Source organism: Malania oleifera, chromosome 12, assembly GCF_029873635.1.
Source record: "Malania oleifera isolate guangnan ecotype guangnan chromosome 12, ASM2987363v1, whole genome shotgun sequence".
Classification (NCBI taxonomy): domain Eukaryota; kingdom Viridiplantae; phylum Streptophyta; class Magnoliopsida; order Santalales; family Ximeniaceae; genus Malania; species Malania oleifera.
In genome coordinates, this window is record NC_080428.1 from 61,232,424 (window position 1) to 61,252,493 (window position 20,070).

At 37.2% G+C, this 20,070-nt stretch overlaps 1 protein-coding gene across 1 annotated transcript; it reads left to right on the top strand.

Annotated features, from left to right (window-relative positions):
• Positions 1 to 17,579: 17,579 nt before the first annotated feature.
• On the top strand, positions 17,580 to 19,199 carry LOC131144445 (uncharacterized). Its single transcript, XM_058093108.1, has 2 exons — positions 17,580 to 18,188; positions 18,849 to 19,199. The coding sequence occupies exons 1-2, from the start codon at positions 18,069 to 18,071 to the stop codon at positions 19,098 to 19,100; spliced, it is 372 nt and encodes a 123-aa protein (XP_057949091.1). The 5' UTR covers positions 17,580 to 18,068; the 3' UTR covers positions 19,101 to 19,199.
• Positions 19,200 to 20,070: the final 871 nt, after the last annotated feature.

Genomic DNA, 20,070 nt, shown 5'->3' on the forward strand with positions numbered 1-20,070 from the left:
TTTATGTATAGTTCGATTTACAAGCGTTCTTAATCCTCATTTAGTGTTGAATATGGGCAGAAAAAAAAAATTAAAATTTTGATTTAGACTTTCAAAATTTTAGATTTGAAAAGTTTGACCAAGTGAATATTTGCAGCCAACAAATAAGAATGTTGATGGATAATCAAGATCAATACAAATAGTTTTCATGCCATGGTGTTACTGTCAAAAATTAGAGAAATGAAAATCATAAACAAAAAATAAAAAATCATAAATATAAATTAAAAACTAGAAACCAGCAACTTATTTTGTTAACATTGTAAAACTAATACAAATTAAAAACTTGATTTAAAAAATGCTCATTTTCATCTTTAAATCAAAATATTATAAAGATACGATCAAAATAATAAAATTACAAATAACACACATTAAAAAAATTGCTGCAATAAAATAGATTTATTATAATTCTTTCAAAATTTACTTTACAATAAAAATTTTATTAGACATGACAATTGAACAATAATAAAAGTATTTTGTAATTGGCTTCATTATTATTTTTTAATACTTATGTATATTTTTATTTTAATTATATTTAAATTTACATAATAATTTAATTTCGGTTTTAATTTAAAAGTGTATAAAATGAATAATTTAATTCAAAAAAACTATTTCTAAATATTAAAATTTTTGGCAATAGATTATCAAAACAACTGAAAATCATAAAATTTGATTTTCAATTTTTTGGCAAATAGTTGAAACCAGTAACAAAAATAGAAAATTAATAACAAAAACAAATACATTTTATAATCTATTTTTGTGCACTATGGATAATTAGAAAAAAAAATAAAGGAAACAACAACAATACCAAACAAGCTCTAAAATTCTATCAAAATGGGTTTTCAAACCACCATTTGATCTCAGCTTCAAAGACATAGATGTGGTGAAGAACTCACACAAGAGAAATATAACCAACGACTATTAATAATCAAATCAAGCACTTTGACTTTTCTTTTCCTTTTTATTTCTCTTTTTTTTTTTTTTTTATTACCTTAGGGAGGACACTGCCAACAAAACAAAGAGGTAACCTACCTCACATTTCATACCATCTTTCGCTCAAAGTATTCATTCAAAACCTCCAATATAAAAATCTAAGGGTCCATTTAGTTTTGAAAAATAATTTTCATTTTATATTTTAATTTTTCAAAATTATTAAAAAATTAGCTAATTTTTTATTTTTACAATATTCATATGAAATAAAAGAAGGCATGGAGCGGTGGAAAGACATCAACACACAAGAAGGAGTATCGGAGATTCGATTCCAGGTAAATACACTCACGGAGCTAGCGGTACTTGTGGATGGTGAGAATTTACTCTGTGAGCCGGCGGAAACCGTGGATGATGAGAGTTCGCTCTGTGAACTAGCGGGGACCATGGATGGTAATGGAGATGTGTCTCGGGAGTTGGGTTGACCAAACATCCAACTAATATACGGAAGTTGTGTCTGCATTCCGGACTTTACCTAATCAGCGAGACCTAGGAGAAGGACGCTGATCCGTAGGTTTGGTGCTGTACCAGGGGGTTCGAAGGGTTTGTTGGTGGCTGAAGTTCTTATGTAATAAAAAAAAAAAACAAACAATAAATAGTTTTGATACTATTTGCTTATGCAAATAGTTTTTTTTTTTTTAAATTCTAATAATTTAAATAATTACAAAGATTACCTTATATATTTTTTGGAAAATTGAAAAATAAGGTGTCCTTTTTGTAATTATTTTAAAATCTAGAAATAAAAAAATTATTTTACACATTTTAACAAACTCTTTATTTTCTACATACAAATATTGAAAAACTAAAAATTAAGTAAAGGCTTTTTGAAAAACTACAAAATAGAAAACGAAAAATGCTCTCCATAACTAAACGGGCCTAAGTTTTTCTATTTTTTTTTTTCTATGCTGCTACTAGAAACATTAATATTAATAATTAGAAAAATAAATAAATAATTAATGTTTAAGCATGAATCATGATGAAGAAAATTAAAAACTTGCAACTCATATGACCTTCATGATTCAAACTGTAATAGAAATAGAAAACCTCAGACCATCATTAGACTAAAGAATCCAATAAGGAGATAGAGATCATCTCATTATTTCATTGTCAATATTTCTTTAAAACTAAGTTTTGGAGGAGCATTCACGTAGATTAGAAGCAAAAGGGAGATTCCACCCAAAGTCCTTTTTCTTTCTTAGGCAAACAAGAATGCTAAATATCATCCTTCTTGCACAAAAGTTTCTATAATTGGCTGATAGCGAGGCCTTGACTTAACGAGTCCATGGCAGATTGCTACTTGTTGGTTTATCCTTTCATAACTTTGAAATTTTGTACTTCATCCAAACTCACCAACTAGAAATTGGGAGAAAAAAAAAAAAAAGAATGCACAGAACTCTCACGAGTCAAGCCTTGAATTTGAAATTGTGTGAAATTCAACAAAAATCAAAACAACTTTATATTGATTTTTGCCCAAATTCACGTAAATCCTTATCCTAGGTGTAACGTTCCGAACCCTTAAATCCGAGTCTGGCGCATTCTACCTGATAAAATCTTGACATTCCATAATTCCATACATACGCAGCGGAAAACATAAATATAGTCTCCATACAATATATACCATAATACCGTAATACCAGAGTATTCTATTTTTTACCTATAAATTCATAAAATCCAATCATCACCTGCATTTCCATATATACATACATTTTCAAAACATTTCAATATTTTCACAACCATTCCACCCTTAAAAGACTTAAAACACAACGACATAAATAATTATATCTAAAATATCATCAACATATACCCTGTTTCTTTATATTCCTCAAAAAGACTAAATACCCTCGAGCTCCCTAAGCCTGACCTCGAGGATGTCCCGAAAAAGAAACATTTATATTCGGATGAGACACATCTCAGTAAGGGAAGAAACATACATATTAAAACAGCGTGTGACCAACATGAGATAAATAGATATCATTTTTATTTCATTTGCAAATCATCATATAACATTGAAATCGTTTTCTGAACCTAAACAATCACATGCAAATATTTAACCCACGAGATTACCCAAGGATAGGGGTGATTATCCGCCCATATAAGTAGCACCCATCTGCTCTGATACTTAGGTAACCCTAAGGTCACAATTAAAATATACCAAAACACTCACCTTACTCAGTAAGCCCTTAAGTGTTAAATTAATCTCGTACTCACACAGTTCAACTATAGTTTACCGACAAAGGCCCTAAGGATAGAGAAATCAACCTGCCCATACAAGTAGATTCCCTCTACCCTAATACGTTATGCGGCTACTGCCACATCTGTAACTACTAGTGCACTCGCCTTACTCAGCAAGCCCTCAGGCGAAAGATACGCCTCGTCTAATCATAACATGTTCTACGTACATACATACTTCTAATACCATAATACATCATTATTTCTATCATTATTCAATCATACACATTTGTTCATATTCATAGCTCAACATTGCATTATATTTCACTTTAAGCGACTCTTTTTCGTTTGTATCATTCACGTTTCACATTTCATTTCATTGCATTGTCATTTCATTGCATAACATTTTTTTTTCATTCATTCGTACTACAGCTGGTCTTTAGCCATCATTTATTAGTTCACATAGAAATGCGCTAGAATCTGCTACAGTTAGTCCATATAGAAATGCGCTAGAATCTGCTAATATGACTATCTTTCAGTTGCCTTACATTTACATGGTTGCATTTAACATACACAGGCAACGTAATCCATATCATATTTTATTCATAGTATTTTACTTATTTAATCTGCATCTCATACATTTAACATATATATGCACAGAATCTCATGTCACACAATTTAGCAATAAAATTCATATGCATTCCTCACAAAATAAGTCAACCCATAATTATTATTTATACACTCTAAATACATTTCATTTCTTATTTAATTCATCAGAAAATTCTTTTCACTTTCATTCGTTTACTTTTACATATACTTGACTATATCGACAATTCTAGGCTTAGAAAACATAAATTTCATGACTGGCACTTTAAACCCACATAAAATATATATATATATATATATATATATATATATATATATATATAACATAATCATTTTTAATTCATAAAAACCTGATTTAATACATAAATTTCCTTCTTACCTAAATTCTAGAACTACACCGACAGGAATCCCACACAGATGCCCGCGGCGCTCACCCGGACCCTAATTCAAAAATCCTAGTTTCATTTAAATTATTCCTAAATGAAATATTATTTAAATATTTTCTAAGACCATAATTTTTAAATTAACAATTATACCCGCAAATTTAACTAATTTGCCAAATTTCCTAAATTTCACTCTCACTTTGGAGTGGGGCCTAGAAAACCTCAATTAGAAGTTTACCTACGTCAAAATGACGACAATCATGATTAGGATAACGTGGTGGTATCCGATCGTCGATTTAACCGCATATTTACAGAGAAATTAGGAAAATGGGGAAAAGTTACCTTTCCCCAGGAGTAGTGCCTAAGCCGTTCCCACGACAAATCTACTCCAGTAGAAATGTCGGTGGCGGAGTCAAGAATCCAATGATACCTTCCGTTTTTCGATTCGCCGCAAACTTGTCGAGAAATTGAGAGAGAGAGAGAGAGAGAGAGAGAGAGAGAGAGAGAGAGAGAGAGAGAGAGAGAGAGAGAGAGACGGAGCGAACAACAGGGACTGTACAAAGACTTGGAGAAGACTGAGAGACGTTGGCGCAGGAAGGATGCAAATTCCAATTTGCATTCTACCTTTCAAATTGCATTAAATGCAATCTTATCAAACTTACTAATATTATTATTATTATTATTATTATTATTATTATTATTATTATTATTATTATTATTATATCCATTATTTTTTTTCTTTTAAATCCAATGTAATAATATTTAATTTAATAATTAATTAATTCAATTAACTAAATTAATTATTATTGTTATTATTTTTATTATATTTTTTTATTTTCCACACTGTTCCTTTTATTTGTTTATTTATTATTTTATCTATTATTTTTTTTATTTCAATCATTTTAATTTTTTAGATCTTTACATTCTCCCTTCCTTAAGAAATTTCATCCTCGATATTTTACTAACTAATCATCCCTTCATATTACTTAAATTCATTTGCTAACTACCATCATAAGAACTCAACATACATATCATCATATTAATCATTCAATCATTCAATCATTCATCATTAAATTAAATCATCATTATCTTAAATATACTCTCATACCTGCATCCCTGATAGCATCCTCCTCATCTCCCATTTTCATCCTAACTCATTCCTATACTCTGGTATAAATCATCCCTAAATCCTAAAAATCCCAAATCATTGCTCTGATACCATAATGTAACGTCCCGAACCCTTAAACCCAAGTCCGGCGCGTTATACCTAATAAAATCCTGACATTCCATAATTTCATACATACGCAGCGGAAAATATAAATATAGTCTCCATACAATATATACCATAATACCGTAATACCAGAGTGTTCTATTTTCTACCTATAAATCCATAAAATCCAACCATCACCTGCATTTCCATATATACATACATTTCCAAAACATTTCACTATTTTCACAACCATTCCACCCTTAAAAGACTTAAAACACAACAACATAAATAATTACATCCAAAATATCATCAACATATACCCTGTTTCTTTATATTCCTCAAAAAGACTAAATACCCTCGAGCTCCCTAAACCCGACCTCGAGGATGTCCTGAAAAAGAAACATTCATATTCGGGTGAGACACATTTCAGTAAGGGAAGAAACATACATATTAAAACAGTGTGTGGCCAACATGAGGTAAATATATATAATTTTTATTTCATTTGCAAATCATCATATAACATTGAAATCGTTTTCTGAACCTAAACAATCACATGCAAATATTTAACCCACGAGATTACCCAAGGATTGGGATGATTACCCGCTCATACAAGTAGCACCCCTCTATTATGATACTTAGGTAATCCTAAGGTCACAATTAAAACATAACAGAGCACTCACCTTATTCAGTAAGCCCTCAAGTGTTAGATTAATCTCGTACTCACACAGTTCAACTATAGTTTACCGGCAAAGGCTCTAAGGATAGGGAAATCTACCCGCCCATACAAGTAGGTCCCCTTTACCCTAATACGTTATGCGGGGACGAATTGGTGTTTCTCGTCGACGAAATCTTCAGGGATTTCGTCGACAAAACGGAAATTTCGTTGACAAATCTTGATATTTCCAACTTCCGCCTCTCGGTTTTTCCTCGTCGACGAACCTCTGAATTTCGTCGACAAGCAAGCCTTCTACCTTCGTCAACGAATTATGGCCTTGTCGACGAAATCTGCAGAATTCCATTTTTTTGCCCCTCTTTTACATAATAAACCACATCTCACAGTTAGGGTTCTTACAATCTCCCCTCCTTACAAAAATTTTGTCCTCAAAATTTGCAATCTCTCATTACAAACACATTCATACTACTACATACATACTCACGCTAAAGCAAAACCAACTGTCACGATACATACATACTCTACAAATACGACGACCATTTATACGCAGCCTCGTTATGATACATACATACATACTCTAGAGAATACGACGGCCATTTATACGCAGCCCCGTTACGATACATACATACATACTCTAGAGAATACGGCGGCCATTTATATGCAGCCCTGTTACGATACATACATACATTCCCTCACTTATGGTAGAGGAATACCGTGGTTACATACATACACGGTCTCGGGAGATTTAAATACAAAAGGACTTTCCCAGGGACTAACTACTAAACATAATACAATAACAGGGGTTTACATACATACATACATACATACATACATACTCATACTGCCCTGCTATCCAAATACTACTCAGAATAACTATGGATACTTCCGGCGTATTTCCGTTTCTAGTCCCCAAGAAGCTTCCGCAACCTCGTGGTTTCGCCACAATACCTTCACCAACGGTATTTCTTTGGTACAAAGCTTCTGAACTTTACGGTCTAGAACCTGAATAGGTATTTCCTCATACGCTAAAGTATCCCTAATTTCCAACTCATCGTAGCTAATAACATGTGAAGGATCCAATACGTACCTTCTCAACATGGATACGTGAAACACATCGTGGACCCTCAAAAGTGCTGGAGGTAATGCAACTCTATAGACTACCAGATCCACTCACTCAAGTACCTCAAATGGTCCGATATACCTCGGGCTTAACTTGCCTTTTCTCCCAAATCTCATCACTCCTTTCATCGGAGCGATACGTAGAAATACCTTACCGCTCACCTCGAACTCTAACTCACGGCAGCGAACATCTGCATAGCTTTTCTGTTGACTTTGAGCTGATCTAATCCTCTCCCAGATCAAATTCACCTTGTCAGATGCCTGCTGCACAAGTTCAGGTCCTAACACCTGACGTTCACCAACCTCATCCCAACACAAAGAAGATTGACACCTCTGACCATACAAAACCTCGAACGGTGTCATCCCAATACTAGACTAGAAGCTATTGTTATAAGCAAACTCCACTAGTGGTAGAAACTGAATCCAACTATCTCCGAAGTCTAATACACAAGCCCGTAACATATCCTCCAAGGTCTGTATTGTCCTCTCCAACTGTCCATCAGTCTGGGGGTGGAACGTTGTACTGAAAGTAAGCTTCGTCCCCAATGCTTCCTACAAGCTCTTCTAAAATCGAGAAGTAAACCTCAGATCCCGATCTGAAACAATGGACACCAGTACCCCGTGCATTCTCACAATCTCATGCACGTACATATCAGCTAGCCTATTCAAAGGGTAGCTAACCTTCGTCGGTACAAAGTGAGCAGATTTCGTCAACCTGTCCACAATTACCCAAATAGTATTTTGCCCGTGAAGCGTTGTCGGTAATCCGGTAACAAAGTCCATGAAAATATGCTCCCATTTCCATACCGGAATAGGCAAAGGATGCAACGGCCCTATTGGCCTCAGATGTTCAGCTTTTACCTGCTGACACGCCAGACACTGGTCCACAAACCGGGCAATATCCCTCTTCATGCCACTCCACCAAAAGGACTCGCGCAAATCCCAATACATTTTCGTACTACCCGGATGTACCGTATACAACGAATGATACGCTTCCTCCAAAATCGTCCTTCTAATCTCCTCGTCTTTTGGAACACACAGCCTGGTCACAAACCTCAACACACCTCTGTCAGAGATGTTAAAATCCACAGCCAAACCCTGCTGCACTTTCTCCACAATCTCAGTTAACTTTGCATCATTAGCCTGCACGGCTTTAATATGCTCAAACAAAGTTGGTTGGATTACCAAGCTAGCAATGAAAGTCTGATGATCACCAGACACCAACTCTACGCCAAGGCTTTCCAAATCTCACCTGACATGATGCTGAGCTACAACTGCAGATACTGCCGCATGTTCTGACTTCCCACTCAACGCATCAGCTACCACGTTAGGCTTTCCTGGGTGATAACTGATCGTGCAATCGTAGTCCTTAATCAACTCTAGCCACCGCCTCTGCCTTATATTCAACTCCTTCTACGTGAAAAAGTACCTGAGGCTTTTGTGGTCAGTGAAAATCTCACTCTGAACCCCATACAAATAGTGTCTCTAGATCTTCAAGGCATAAACAACAGCAGCTAACTCTAGGTCATGTGTAGGGTAATTCTTCTCATACTCCTTAAGTTGTCGAGAAGCATAAACTACCACCTTACCCTGTTGCATAAGCACACAACCCAAACCCTTCAGGGATGTGTCGCTATAAATCACAAAACTCTTATTCCCCGAAGGAATGGTCAACACTGGAGCAGTAACCAGTCGGTGCCTCAACTCGAGAAAACACTACTTGCAATCACTAGTCCAGTCAAAACTCACTCCCTTCTTAGTCAATCGTGTCAGAGGTCCAAAAAATTTAGAGAAACCCTCCACGAACCGACGATAATAACCCACCAGTCCTAGAAAACTCCGAACCTCCTGCACACTCTTCGGTCTAGCCCAGTCAACCACAGCTTCAATCTTACTGGGATCAACGGAGATACTGCCCTCAAACACTACATGGCCTAAGAACGCAACCTGATTCAACTAGAACTCACACTTCTTTAGCTTAGCATACAACTTCTTCTCCCGCAAAATCTGTAGTACCAACCTCAAATAGTTTTCATGCTCTTCCAGACTCCTCGAATATACCAGAATGTCATCGATGAACACCACTACGAACTAATCCAGGTACTCACAAAACACCCTATTCATCAGATCCATAAATACTATCTCATTGGTCAACCCGAATGGCATAACCAAGAACTCATAGTGGTCGTATCTGGTTCGGAAAGCAGTCTTCGCTACATCCTCAAACTTAACCCTTACCTGATGATATCCTAGCTGTAGGTCGATCTTCGAAAATACATATGTTCCCTGCAGCTGGTCAAAGAGATCATCTATACGAGGCAAAGAGTAACGGTTCTTCACCGTCGCTTTGTTGATCTCACGGTAGTCAATACACATATGCATCGACTCGTCCTTCTTCTTCACAAATAATACTAGAGCTCCCCAGGGCGAAACACTAGGTCGAATGAATCCCCTGTCCAGTAATTCCTGCAACTGCTCCTTCAACTCAAAAAATTCTACTAGAGTCATCCGGTACGGAACCTTAGAGATCGGTGCCTTACCAGACAACAACTCTATCACAAACTTCACCTCACGATCTGGAGGTAAACCAAGTAAATCATTTGGAAACACATCCGGAAACTCATTGACCACTCGAATATCCTCAAGTCTCAACTCATCCCGCGGTGATTCCTTCACACAAGCTAGGTACCCCTGACAACCATCCAAGAGTAACCTCCTCGCCTGTAATGCCGATAAGATCTGTGGCGCCAGACGCACACACGATCCCACGAACTCATACTCCTGCTTCCCAGGAGGTCTGAACACTACTACCTTCTTACGACAGTCAATCATCGCATAACTGGAAAACAACCAATCCATTCCCAGTATGATGTCGAAACCTAACATGTCGTATACTACAAGATTTGCCGGTAGCAGCCTCTCCTGAATCACAACTGGGCAGTTTTCTAACATCTTACTACAAATTGTTACACTCCCAGTCAGCGCAGTTATAGACAACATCTCATTCATCACACAGGTTTCCGCCTCACACAACTTCACAAAACTAGCAAATATGAACGAATGGGTTTCCCCTAAATCAAATAAAACAACAACTCTATGCGAAAGCAATAACATGGTACCTATCACCACGTTCCCAGCGTGTTCCGCATCTGCTAGAGTAAGTGAATATACTCTCGCTAGAGCTGTGGTTTCCTGGTAATTCACCCGAGGCACCTGATTAATCTCACTGTTTTGGCTCTATGCAAGCATAATCCTCCTCTGTTCCTAACAGCTCTTCGCCATGTGGCCCATTTTGCCATAGTTATAGCAGACACCCCAGAATGGTTGACACTCGCCATCGTGCCATCTACGGCACTTAGCGCATAGTGTGGAGGATGGATCCCCTTGAGAACCCGGCCGCTCGGTGTTCTGCCGGTAACTAGAGCTATAATTCTTCTTCTTCTTCCACTGTCCCTGCCGAGGACCACTCTGAGGACCAGAAGATACTGGCCTCTTCCCCTGAACCTGCACTACCTCATCTCCCCGAAGGTCGATCTTAACTATGGTGGCTTTATCCACCAGGACAGAGAACTCACAAATCTGCAGCATCCCCATAAGACGACGGATGTCTTTCCTCATACCCCTCTTGTAGTAACCCGATCCCGAAAATAATAATAATAATAATAAATAATAATAATAATAATAATAAATAATAATAATAATAATAATAAAATAAATAAATAAATAAAAAGATATTTTGGAGAAGATATTTTGAAAAGAGATATTTTGAGATATTTATATATAAATATCTTGGAGGAGATATTTATTTAGATTACTTAAGGGTTAAGTTAGGATTTATTCTATAAATTCTCTTATTCTCTCTCATTCTCTCATTCTCTCTCTCTCTCGCTAAGATCCTTCGCCATTCGTCGTCCGTTTCCAAAAACGGAGGGTACTGCGTGGATCAGAAGAGGAAACTCTACACTTTTAGTGGATAGGATCGTCGTTTTGGAGAGTTTCGGGTTTTCCCAAGAATCGAGATAGGAATCTGATCCTAATTTTGATTGGATATTTGGATAGTAGTAGAAAACATAGTAAGGTTAGGTTATGTGGTTTTAGGTTTTCGGGATCTCGGGTTGTCGATTTGGACCGTTTTCATACAAACTTTCATTTCGAGTATAAGGTAAGGGGAATTTGATTACAACAGCTATTTTGGAAAACTAAACCGCTAAAAAGCTAGTTTATGTTATTATCTATGATTTAACTGCTTATTTGTAAAATTCTACCAAGCAGAGATGCTGGTTTGACGATTTTATGGTTTTTGGTAAAAATAAGGTTTTCGACGTGTAATCTCCAAAATTTTACAAACATCGTTTATTTGTGTTTATACTATAGTAGGAGAGGCTCGAATCCTTTATTTATTCAGTTAAACTATGTATATTGAATTTCTATCATTTAGCGGGTTTTTGTATTAAACTTGTGTGATATATGTTGATATGGGAATGAATGGATTTTCTATACTATTGATATAGAATATGGGAATGAAGTTCCAAATTTGTTATACTGATAATGTGAATAAACATAGGCTGGTAATACACTGAGCCGCATCAGTAAACAAAGAAGGGTAAACTGAGTGGAAAGACACCGGTTTGAACCCAATGCTATTATGTGAATTTGTGAAAAATACTGGAAATGCGCAGGTTATCATATTTGTATAAATTGAATTTATGATACACGGAACCACAGCTTAAGAGTCTCGGGAGGGTTGAAAAATACTTTCTTTGCAGGGTGAAATGAAACCACTGTTATATGATACGGCACGATATTGTAGCTAGATGTACACGTGCAACCACACGTATTAAACGATGTGGGTACCAAGATGGTCGGCTAGCAGGGTGAAACCATTGGCTGATATTGGACCAATGGGGGCAGTCGGATCGTATGTAGGTACTTAGCAGTGTCTGCACGAACAGGGCATTGGACGAGTACCAATGCACAACCCGAGCCACGGGGTAAAACTGGTTATAGGGATATTTTGCTGTTGGTCATCTGATAAATCATTAAATGGTCGCAAGACAGATGTGGGAATTTTGTAATATGAATAATGATATACCTGATGCATTACTGTATTGAAAATATTTAATTTATATTCCAGATGTTGAATGAAAATATGCATGTATGCAGTCACACACTGTTGTAACTCCTTCTTCCTTACTGAGAGGTGTCTCACCCTATCTTACAAACTTTGTTTTCAGGTCCGTCCGTGCGTCGATCCTAGTAGATAAAAGGACTGGGGAGGTTATTTTGGTTAGCTTACGTAAGCATATAAATTTTGTACTAAACTTGATGAAAGTCCTTTTTGGAGGGTTGTAATATGACAATTACTCTAAGTCCGAATGTATGTAAATTATGGATGTATTAGTGAACTCTGGTATAAGGCTAGTAGTAATCCCAATGGATGTTTATGTTTTTCTGCGACATTTACATCATGATTATGTATGATTTACACCCGTATGTCCCTGTTTAGGGCTGGTTATTTCCATATCTTGAAAAGGTTTAGGTATTTGATGTATGTAAGTGACACCTGAGTCCGTGTAAAGGGTCGAGTCGTTACACTTCTCGATCCTCCGAGCCTTCTCGTGCTTATTCGGAACTAAGTATGGCACAAATCGAGATAACTCAACATATCTGGGAGCATACCTATGCACCGTCAAAGTTCCTTGCATTAGGCTCGAAAACTCATCAGCCTTCGCATCCCGAGTGGAGACCGAAAAGTATCTCTCGAAAAATACTTCCTTGAAACAACCCCACGTCATACCAAATGGACCAGCTCTTTGCCTCTCAAGCAGGTTCACTTCCGTCCACCATCGCCTTGCCTCCCCAGTCAACTGGAAGGTAGAGTACAAGACATTCTGTTTCTCAGTGCAGTGAAGGACTTCCAAAATCCTCTTGGTCTTCTCAATCCAGTCCTCCACCACTATCGGATTAGGTCCTCCCATAAATGTCAAAGGGTGCATGCGTGTGAACCTCTCAATGGTACACCCCGCATCATTAGGAGAACTCTCGTGTCTCCTAACACTCTGCTCAATCTCTCGGATCACCTGTCTCTCCAAACCACGAGACACAGAAGGAGACTCATCGCTTGCCGTCTCCTCGGAGCCACTCTCCAAGTTGTTATCCTTGGGCTCCATTTTGGAAATAGAATAGGAATCGGTCAGAATTCCTATATCGTACGCAATTAACACAATCATAGACCTAATCATGTCAATTATTACTCTCACAGGTCTAAGCCTGTCCTGTCACACCGACACGAATCCATCAATGGTCTGCCCTGCCTTTACCAGAATCGTCATTCCAGGAAAAACACGGAATACCGCCGACACATCCCGATCTAGAAACAGAACAACCCTCGACCCACACTACCCATTTCCTATGTCCCATACTCTGGTATGTACACATCAATACTCCTAACCAAGTCTACAAGATCTAACAACCTGGTTCGCTCTTATACCAAGCTGTCACGCCCTGAACCCGAAAATGGGACCCGGGGGTGAATTTAGTAACCTAACCTGTCTCTGTATCAATTAAAAACCACACATGATACGATACAAAAAAGGGTCCGGCCCCGTGGGGTGAACGGATGCCCACATACATACACATAACCATCCATATTCTTCTAAAGTACGCATCTGAATATGGTCTTTTATACATAAACAGTATCATACCAGAGTCTATACATTCTAGGATAAACGTTCCTATAATACAAAACATACCCCAGGTGTCAACAAAGACCATCCCAACAACCTGGATATCAAAAACTCGTACCTAGTAGGTACTAGCAGTAGCTACGAAACCCTTGCTTCCAGACGTTAGGATGCTACTTACGGTTACCTGAAGGAGCTGAAAAACATTGTACGTACGTTCGGGGTGCGACACCTCTTAGTAAGGAAGAAAGCAGGTTATATCAGTGTGTGGCATACTAGTGTTATTTTACATACTTCATAACACTATAAAAGATACGATACAGTTGAAACATTTCCATACAGTTTCATACATATACATACAGTTCCCCACAGTTCTAGTATTTTCAAAAAAACCATTATAGTACATACGATACCCAAAACATACGGTCAGTGTCGTCACACTAGTTCGCAACTACACAAGGTCACCTCGTCTCACAGCAATTACATTGCTACATACGCAACTACGTTGCGACAACTGAGGCCCAATAGTGATTACATTACTCCATACGCAACTACACAGGGTCACCTAGTCTCACATCAATTACATTGCTACATACGCAACTACAATGCGACGACTCAAGCCCAATAGTGATTACATTGCTACATACGCAACTACACAAGGTCACCTAGTCTCACAGAGATTACATTGCTACACACACAACTACGAAGCGACGACCTAGGCCCACAATGATTACATTGCCACATACACAACTACACAAGGTCACCTAGTCTCACCACGATTACATTGCCACATGCATAACTACGCTGCGATGACTCAGGCCCACAGTGATTACATTGCTATATACGGTGTAGAACACACCTTTCGGTGACCAGCTAGAACATACTGATGATATTTCAAACCCCGGATATAGAGCCAACGACTCTCGCCCACGGTAGTTAACCGATACATGGCTATTTTACAAATCCCTGAAATCATTTTGGAACTCACGTTCCTATACATTTCAGTGTACGGTAATTAGCCACCACATAGCTGTTTTACAAATACCTGGAACAAATACATACATCTATACATACCACACTTATTTGGTTTACGGCAAATCCTATCATTTACAATTTCAAGTATACAGTTTATGCAAATATGGATTACGATTACCTCAATAATATAGTTTTTAGCATAACCAACAGTTTTCCAAACAAAGTAGAGATCATACCCGAAATCCCCAATTTTTTTCGAAAACTGTAACCCGAAAATCCTACATTTTTACCTGATAGATTTCCCCAAATAAGTAGCCAAAACATACATACGACCGTAACCTATAAGCTTACCGATCCTAATTTCAAAAATGGACTGATATAAACTGAATCCCCTTACTTTAACCCGAATTCCAACTACGAACTCTACGGTCCCCAAAACTACGAACCGAGACTCTAAAACCTACAAACCACAATACATAACATAACATACTTACAATCTGTACTACTACACATATACTGAATCAGATATGAAAATCGAGTCTTACCTCGATTTTAGCTCAAAACCCGAATCGCTCGAAACGAGAATCCAATCTGCTAGAAATGTAGAGAATCCTTCACTAATCCTCGCAGTAACTTTGGATTTGCAATTCAAGCGACAATCGACTAAGCAATCAAGGAGAGAGACAGAGAGAGCTTCAAATCCTAGAGAGAAAGAGAAAGGAAAACCATAACTTAGTCAAGAAGAAACTACAAATATCCTTATAAAGACCTTGACCCGGGGGATTTCGTCGATGAAACGGAAATTTAGTCGACGAATCCTGATATTTCCAACTTCCACCTCTCGGCTTTTCCTCATCGATGAACCTCTGAATTTCGTCGACGAGAAGCCTTCTACCTTTGTCGACGAATTATGGTCTCGTCAACGAAGTCTGCAGAATTCCATTTTTTTTACCCCTCTTTTACGTAATAAACCCACATCTCACAGTTAGGGTTCTTACAGTATCATTCACGTTTCACATTTCATTTCATTGCATTGTCATTCTATTTTCATTTCATTGCATAACATTTTCTTTTCATTCCTTCGTATTACAGCTGGTCTTTAGCCATCATTTGTTAGTCCACATAGAAATTCGTTAGAATCTACTATAGTTAGCCCACATAGAAATGCACTAAAATCTGCTAACATGGCTGTCTTTCAGTTATCTTACATTTACATGGTTGCATTTAACATACACAAACAACGTAATCCATATCATATTTTATTCATAGTATTTTACTTATTTAACCTGCATCTCATACATTGAACATATATATGCACAGAATCTTATGCCACACAATTTAGTAATAAAATTCATATACATTCCTTACAAAATAAGCCAACCCATAATTATTACTTATACACTGTAAAGACATTTCATTTCTTATTTAATTCATCAAAAAATTCCTTTCACTTTCATTCGTTTACTTTCACATATACCTAACTATATCGACAATTCTAGGCTCAGAAAACATAAATTTCATGACTGGCATTTTAAACCCACATAAAAACATATATATATAAATAACATATAATCATTTTTAATTCATAAAAACCTGATTTAATATATAAATTTCCCCCTTACCTGAATTCTCAAACTACATCAATAGGAATCCCACACAGATGCCCGCGGCGCTCACCCAGACCCTAATTCAAAAATCCTAGTTTCATTTAAATTATTCTTAAATAAAATATTATTTAAATATTTTCTAGGGTCATAATTTTCAAATTAATAGTTATACCCGCAAATTTAACTAATTTGCCAAATTTCCTAAATTCCACTCTTGCTTTTGAGTGGGGTCTAGAAGACCCCAACTGAAAGTTTACCTACGTCAAAATGACGACAATCGCGATTAGGACCACGTGGTGGTACCCGATCGTCGATTTAACAGCATATTTACAGAGAAATTAGGAAAATTGGCAAAAGTTACCTTTTCCTAAGAGCAGTGCCTAAGTTATTCCCACGACAAATCTGCTCTAGTAGAAATGTCGGTGGCGGAGTCAGGAATCCAGCGACACCTTCCGTTTTTCGATCCGCCGCAAACTCGTAGAGAAATTGAGAGAGAGAGAGAGAGAGAGACGGAGACGGAGCAAGCAGCAGGGACTGTACAGAGACTTGGAAAAAACTGAGAGATGCTGGCGCAGGAAGGATGCAAATTCCAATTTTCATTCTACCTTTCAGATTGCATTAAATGCAATCTTATCAAACTTACTAATATTATTATATTAATACTATATATATATATATATTATATCAATATTATATATATATATATGTATATATATATATCCATTATTTTTTTCTTTTAAATCCAATGTAATAATATTTAATTTAATAATTAATTAATTCAATTAACTAAATTAATTATTATTGTTATTATTTTTATTATATATATATTTTATTTTTCACACTATTCCTTTTATTTGTTTATTTATTATTTTATCTATTATTATTATTTTTTATTTCAATCATTTTAATTTTTTGGATCTTTACACTAGGTTTCGACCTCTCTGCTTCCAAACACATTACCCATGTAGAATACATATTCGAGATGGTTGTTGGGACTGTTAGATAATATCATATATAGTTAAAGAATACTTTATTCTTTGTATCGTTATTTGAGTTAGGTTTATTCATTAGTTCAGTTGTATATATATATATATATATATATAAAGGCGTAGGCCTGTGGTGTTCCTTGTGTGTGCCTTTAGTGCCGCAACTCTCTCTCTCTCTGAATTCTAACATGGTATCAGAGCATAAACGATCCTAATCTCTTTCCCCTGCGAGCCGCATTCAAGCCCTTTCAATAGGTAATTTCTCACCGGCGGCAAAGTCCCACTTGCCATCCTCATTGTCCACCACAATTCCCACATTGTGGAACCCTAGAATCACACAACTCCTCGGAAATTGTTTGCAGCCACCCTCTCTCTTTTGCATTCAGAAGCGTCTTTGGCAACAGTGGCGCCCCCAGTGCATCACGTGCATGTCAACCACCTTCTTGAAGTACTGGTACGCCAAGTCGCCCGAATCGGTGTCCAAAAATGCCGTGACTCAGATGTGACGAAACCACAAAATGGCCGTCATGAAAATGTTGTTGTATATCATCGTGCCTTTTATGTTTTTCACCAAGCAATAAGCGATTATCATGAAACCCACGACGCCCAGCCAAAAAGTGGGGCTTTCTATGCGATGGTTCAAGCAAAGAATCTCGACGAAGTGGCGCCGCCCGGTGCATCAGCAGGTTCTGATCTGTCTAGAACCCTTGGTTGCATATCTCACATACGTATTGATCTGATTCCAGCGAGAAAGGTTTGCCTTTTTTGTGGTTCACTTTCTTTTTGCAATTTTTGTTGTGGTTTTGGTGCATTTTGGTATGACTACAATTGAGGAACAGTTGAGAATCACTAGGTTTAGGGACGAATATGGAAGTTTAGGTGACCAAACCACAGGCTCGACCACAATTTTTAGTATAATGGTGCAGGGGATACCGAAAAGTTTGGGTTATGATAAGACTCCTTTGCAAGATTATTTTCAACATAAGTTTCCTCATAAGGTACAGCGGTTCATTGTGCCTATGGATTTGTGTGCATTGGATGGTCTAGTTGTAGAGTTGGTGAAAGTTCAGGATGATATTTCTTGGTTGGTGGCAAGAATTGACTCTCGCTTTTTGACGGATGTGTATGATATGCACATGCGTGATTCTGGTGGTGATTCTACTAGGGTTGGTATTCAGATTCGGAGTGTACAAAAACGGATTTCACAAGTTGAAGGACAATCTGCATGCCTGCGAGTCGGATCGCTTCTTTTCTTTTCTTTTGAATTGAATTTTTTTTTTTTTTAATTGAATTGAATTCCTAGGTCTTAGAATGGGCTTTTCTTGGTACTTTAATTTTAGTTTTTTTTTTCTTTAGAAAAAATCTTTTGATTACTGTGCTATTAGGGATTTAAGGCAGGTTCTAGAAATTCCAGGTGATCTTGTTATGCCCTCCATGGCTTATGGGAAGTATGATATTATCTCTGCAACTCTGGTACTCTCTCCAACTCTCTCCAATTCTGGCACTCACTGCAACTCCGGCACTCTCTGCAACTTCAGGACTCTCTGCAACTTTGGCACTCTCTGAAATTCTCTACAACTCTAACACTCTCTGCAACTTCGGCACTCTTTACAACTCTAGCACTCTCTGCAACTCCAACACTCTCTGGAACTCTGGCACTCTCTAGAACTCTCTGAACATCCAGTTTTTACACGGCAAACTCTCGATGCTTCTCGGTGCGCCATTGTGAGTTTGAGGGGGGATGTTAGATAATATCATATATAGTTAAAAGGACACTTTAGTTTTTGTATCTTTATTAGGGTTAGATTTATTCATTAGTTCAGTTGTATTTAATATATATATATATATATATAGCGTAAAGGCAAATTCCTCTAGTGTGCCTCTTATGCCGCAACTCTCTCTCTCTCTCTCTCTCTGTATTGGATCCTGAATTCTAACAGGAAGAACGTTGAGCACTCATAATGGTGAATGGCCATGTGCAGTGAGGAACATTGGTGGCTAGAGGCCAAAGCTCAATAATATGAGCTATATCAAAAGTTGAGCTAAATGGGCACATGACCTGGGTTTTCCACTTGATGTCTCTTTCCGTTCGATGACATCTTCGTCAATTGTCAAGCCTGAAGGAGAAGGATGGTAGCCTAGCTGTGTCAATGACTCAAATAGGTGATCTAAACCACAAAGAAGAAAGGCCTAACCTTCTCACATATATGTGTAGTTAAATTGGCAACTGATCAAATCAAATCCAAAACTAATTAATTGAACTTTCAACCAAATCGAAATGAAAACCAATCTGGTTTTCATCCAACTATATTTGAACACCCCTATTTAGCATATTGAAATAAAGAGAAGATCACCTAGGGACCAAGTCAAATAATAGTTAGGGAAAGGAGCTTTCAAGAACCTTACAATGTATTTGCCAATAATTATTACATCCTAATCATTCAAATGCAAAAAAAATTGCACGTAGATGAAGATGTTTGACATCGGAGTTATATATGGAAAAAAAATAAGCATTCGGAGGAATCACCCTTTTGTGCTTAATTTATTGAAATGCATCATTCATTCTTAATAATTATAATAAGGAAAAAAGAAAAAAAAAAAAAAAAAGGGGGGGGGGGGGGACAATGAACTGATGA

What these genes read in the sequence shown, in the direction of transcription:
- LOC131144445 (XM_058093108.1), top strand. Translation starts at nt 18,069, where the DNA reads ATGGTTCAAGCAAAGAATCTCGACGAAGTGGCGCCGCCCGGTGCATCA. An exon ending in ATCTGATTCCAGCGAGAAAG is followed by an intron (nt 18,189 to 18,848) that starts GTTTGCCTTTTT and finishes TAGAAATTCCAG; the next exon opens with GTGATCTTGTTATGCCCTCC.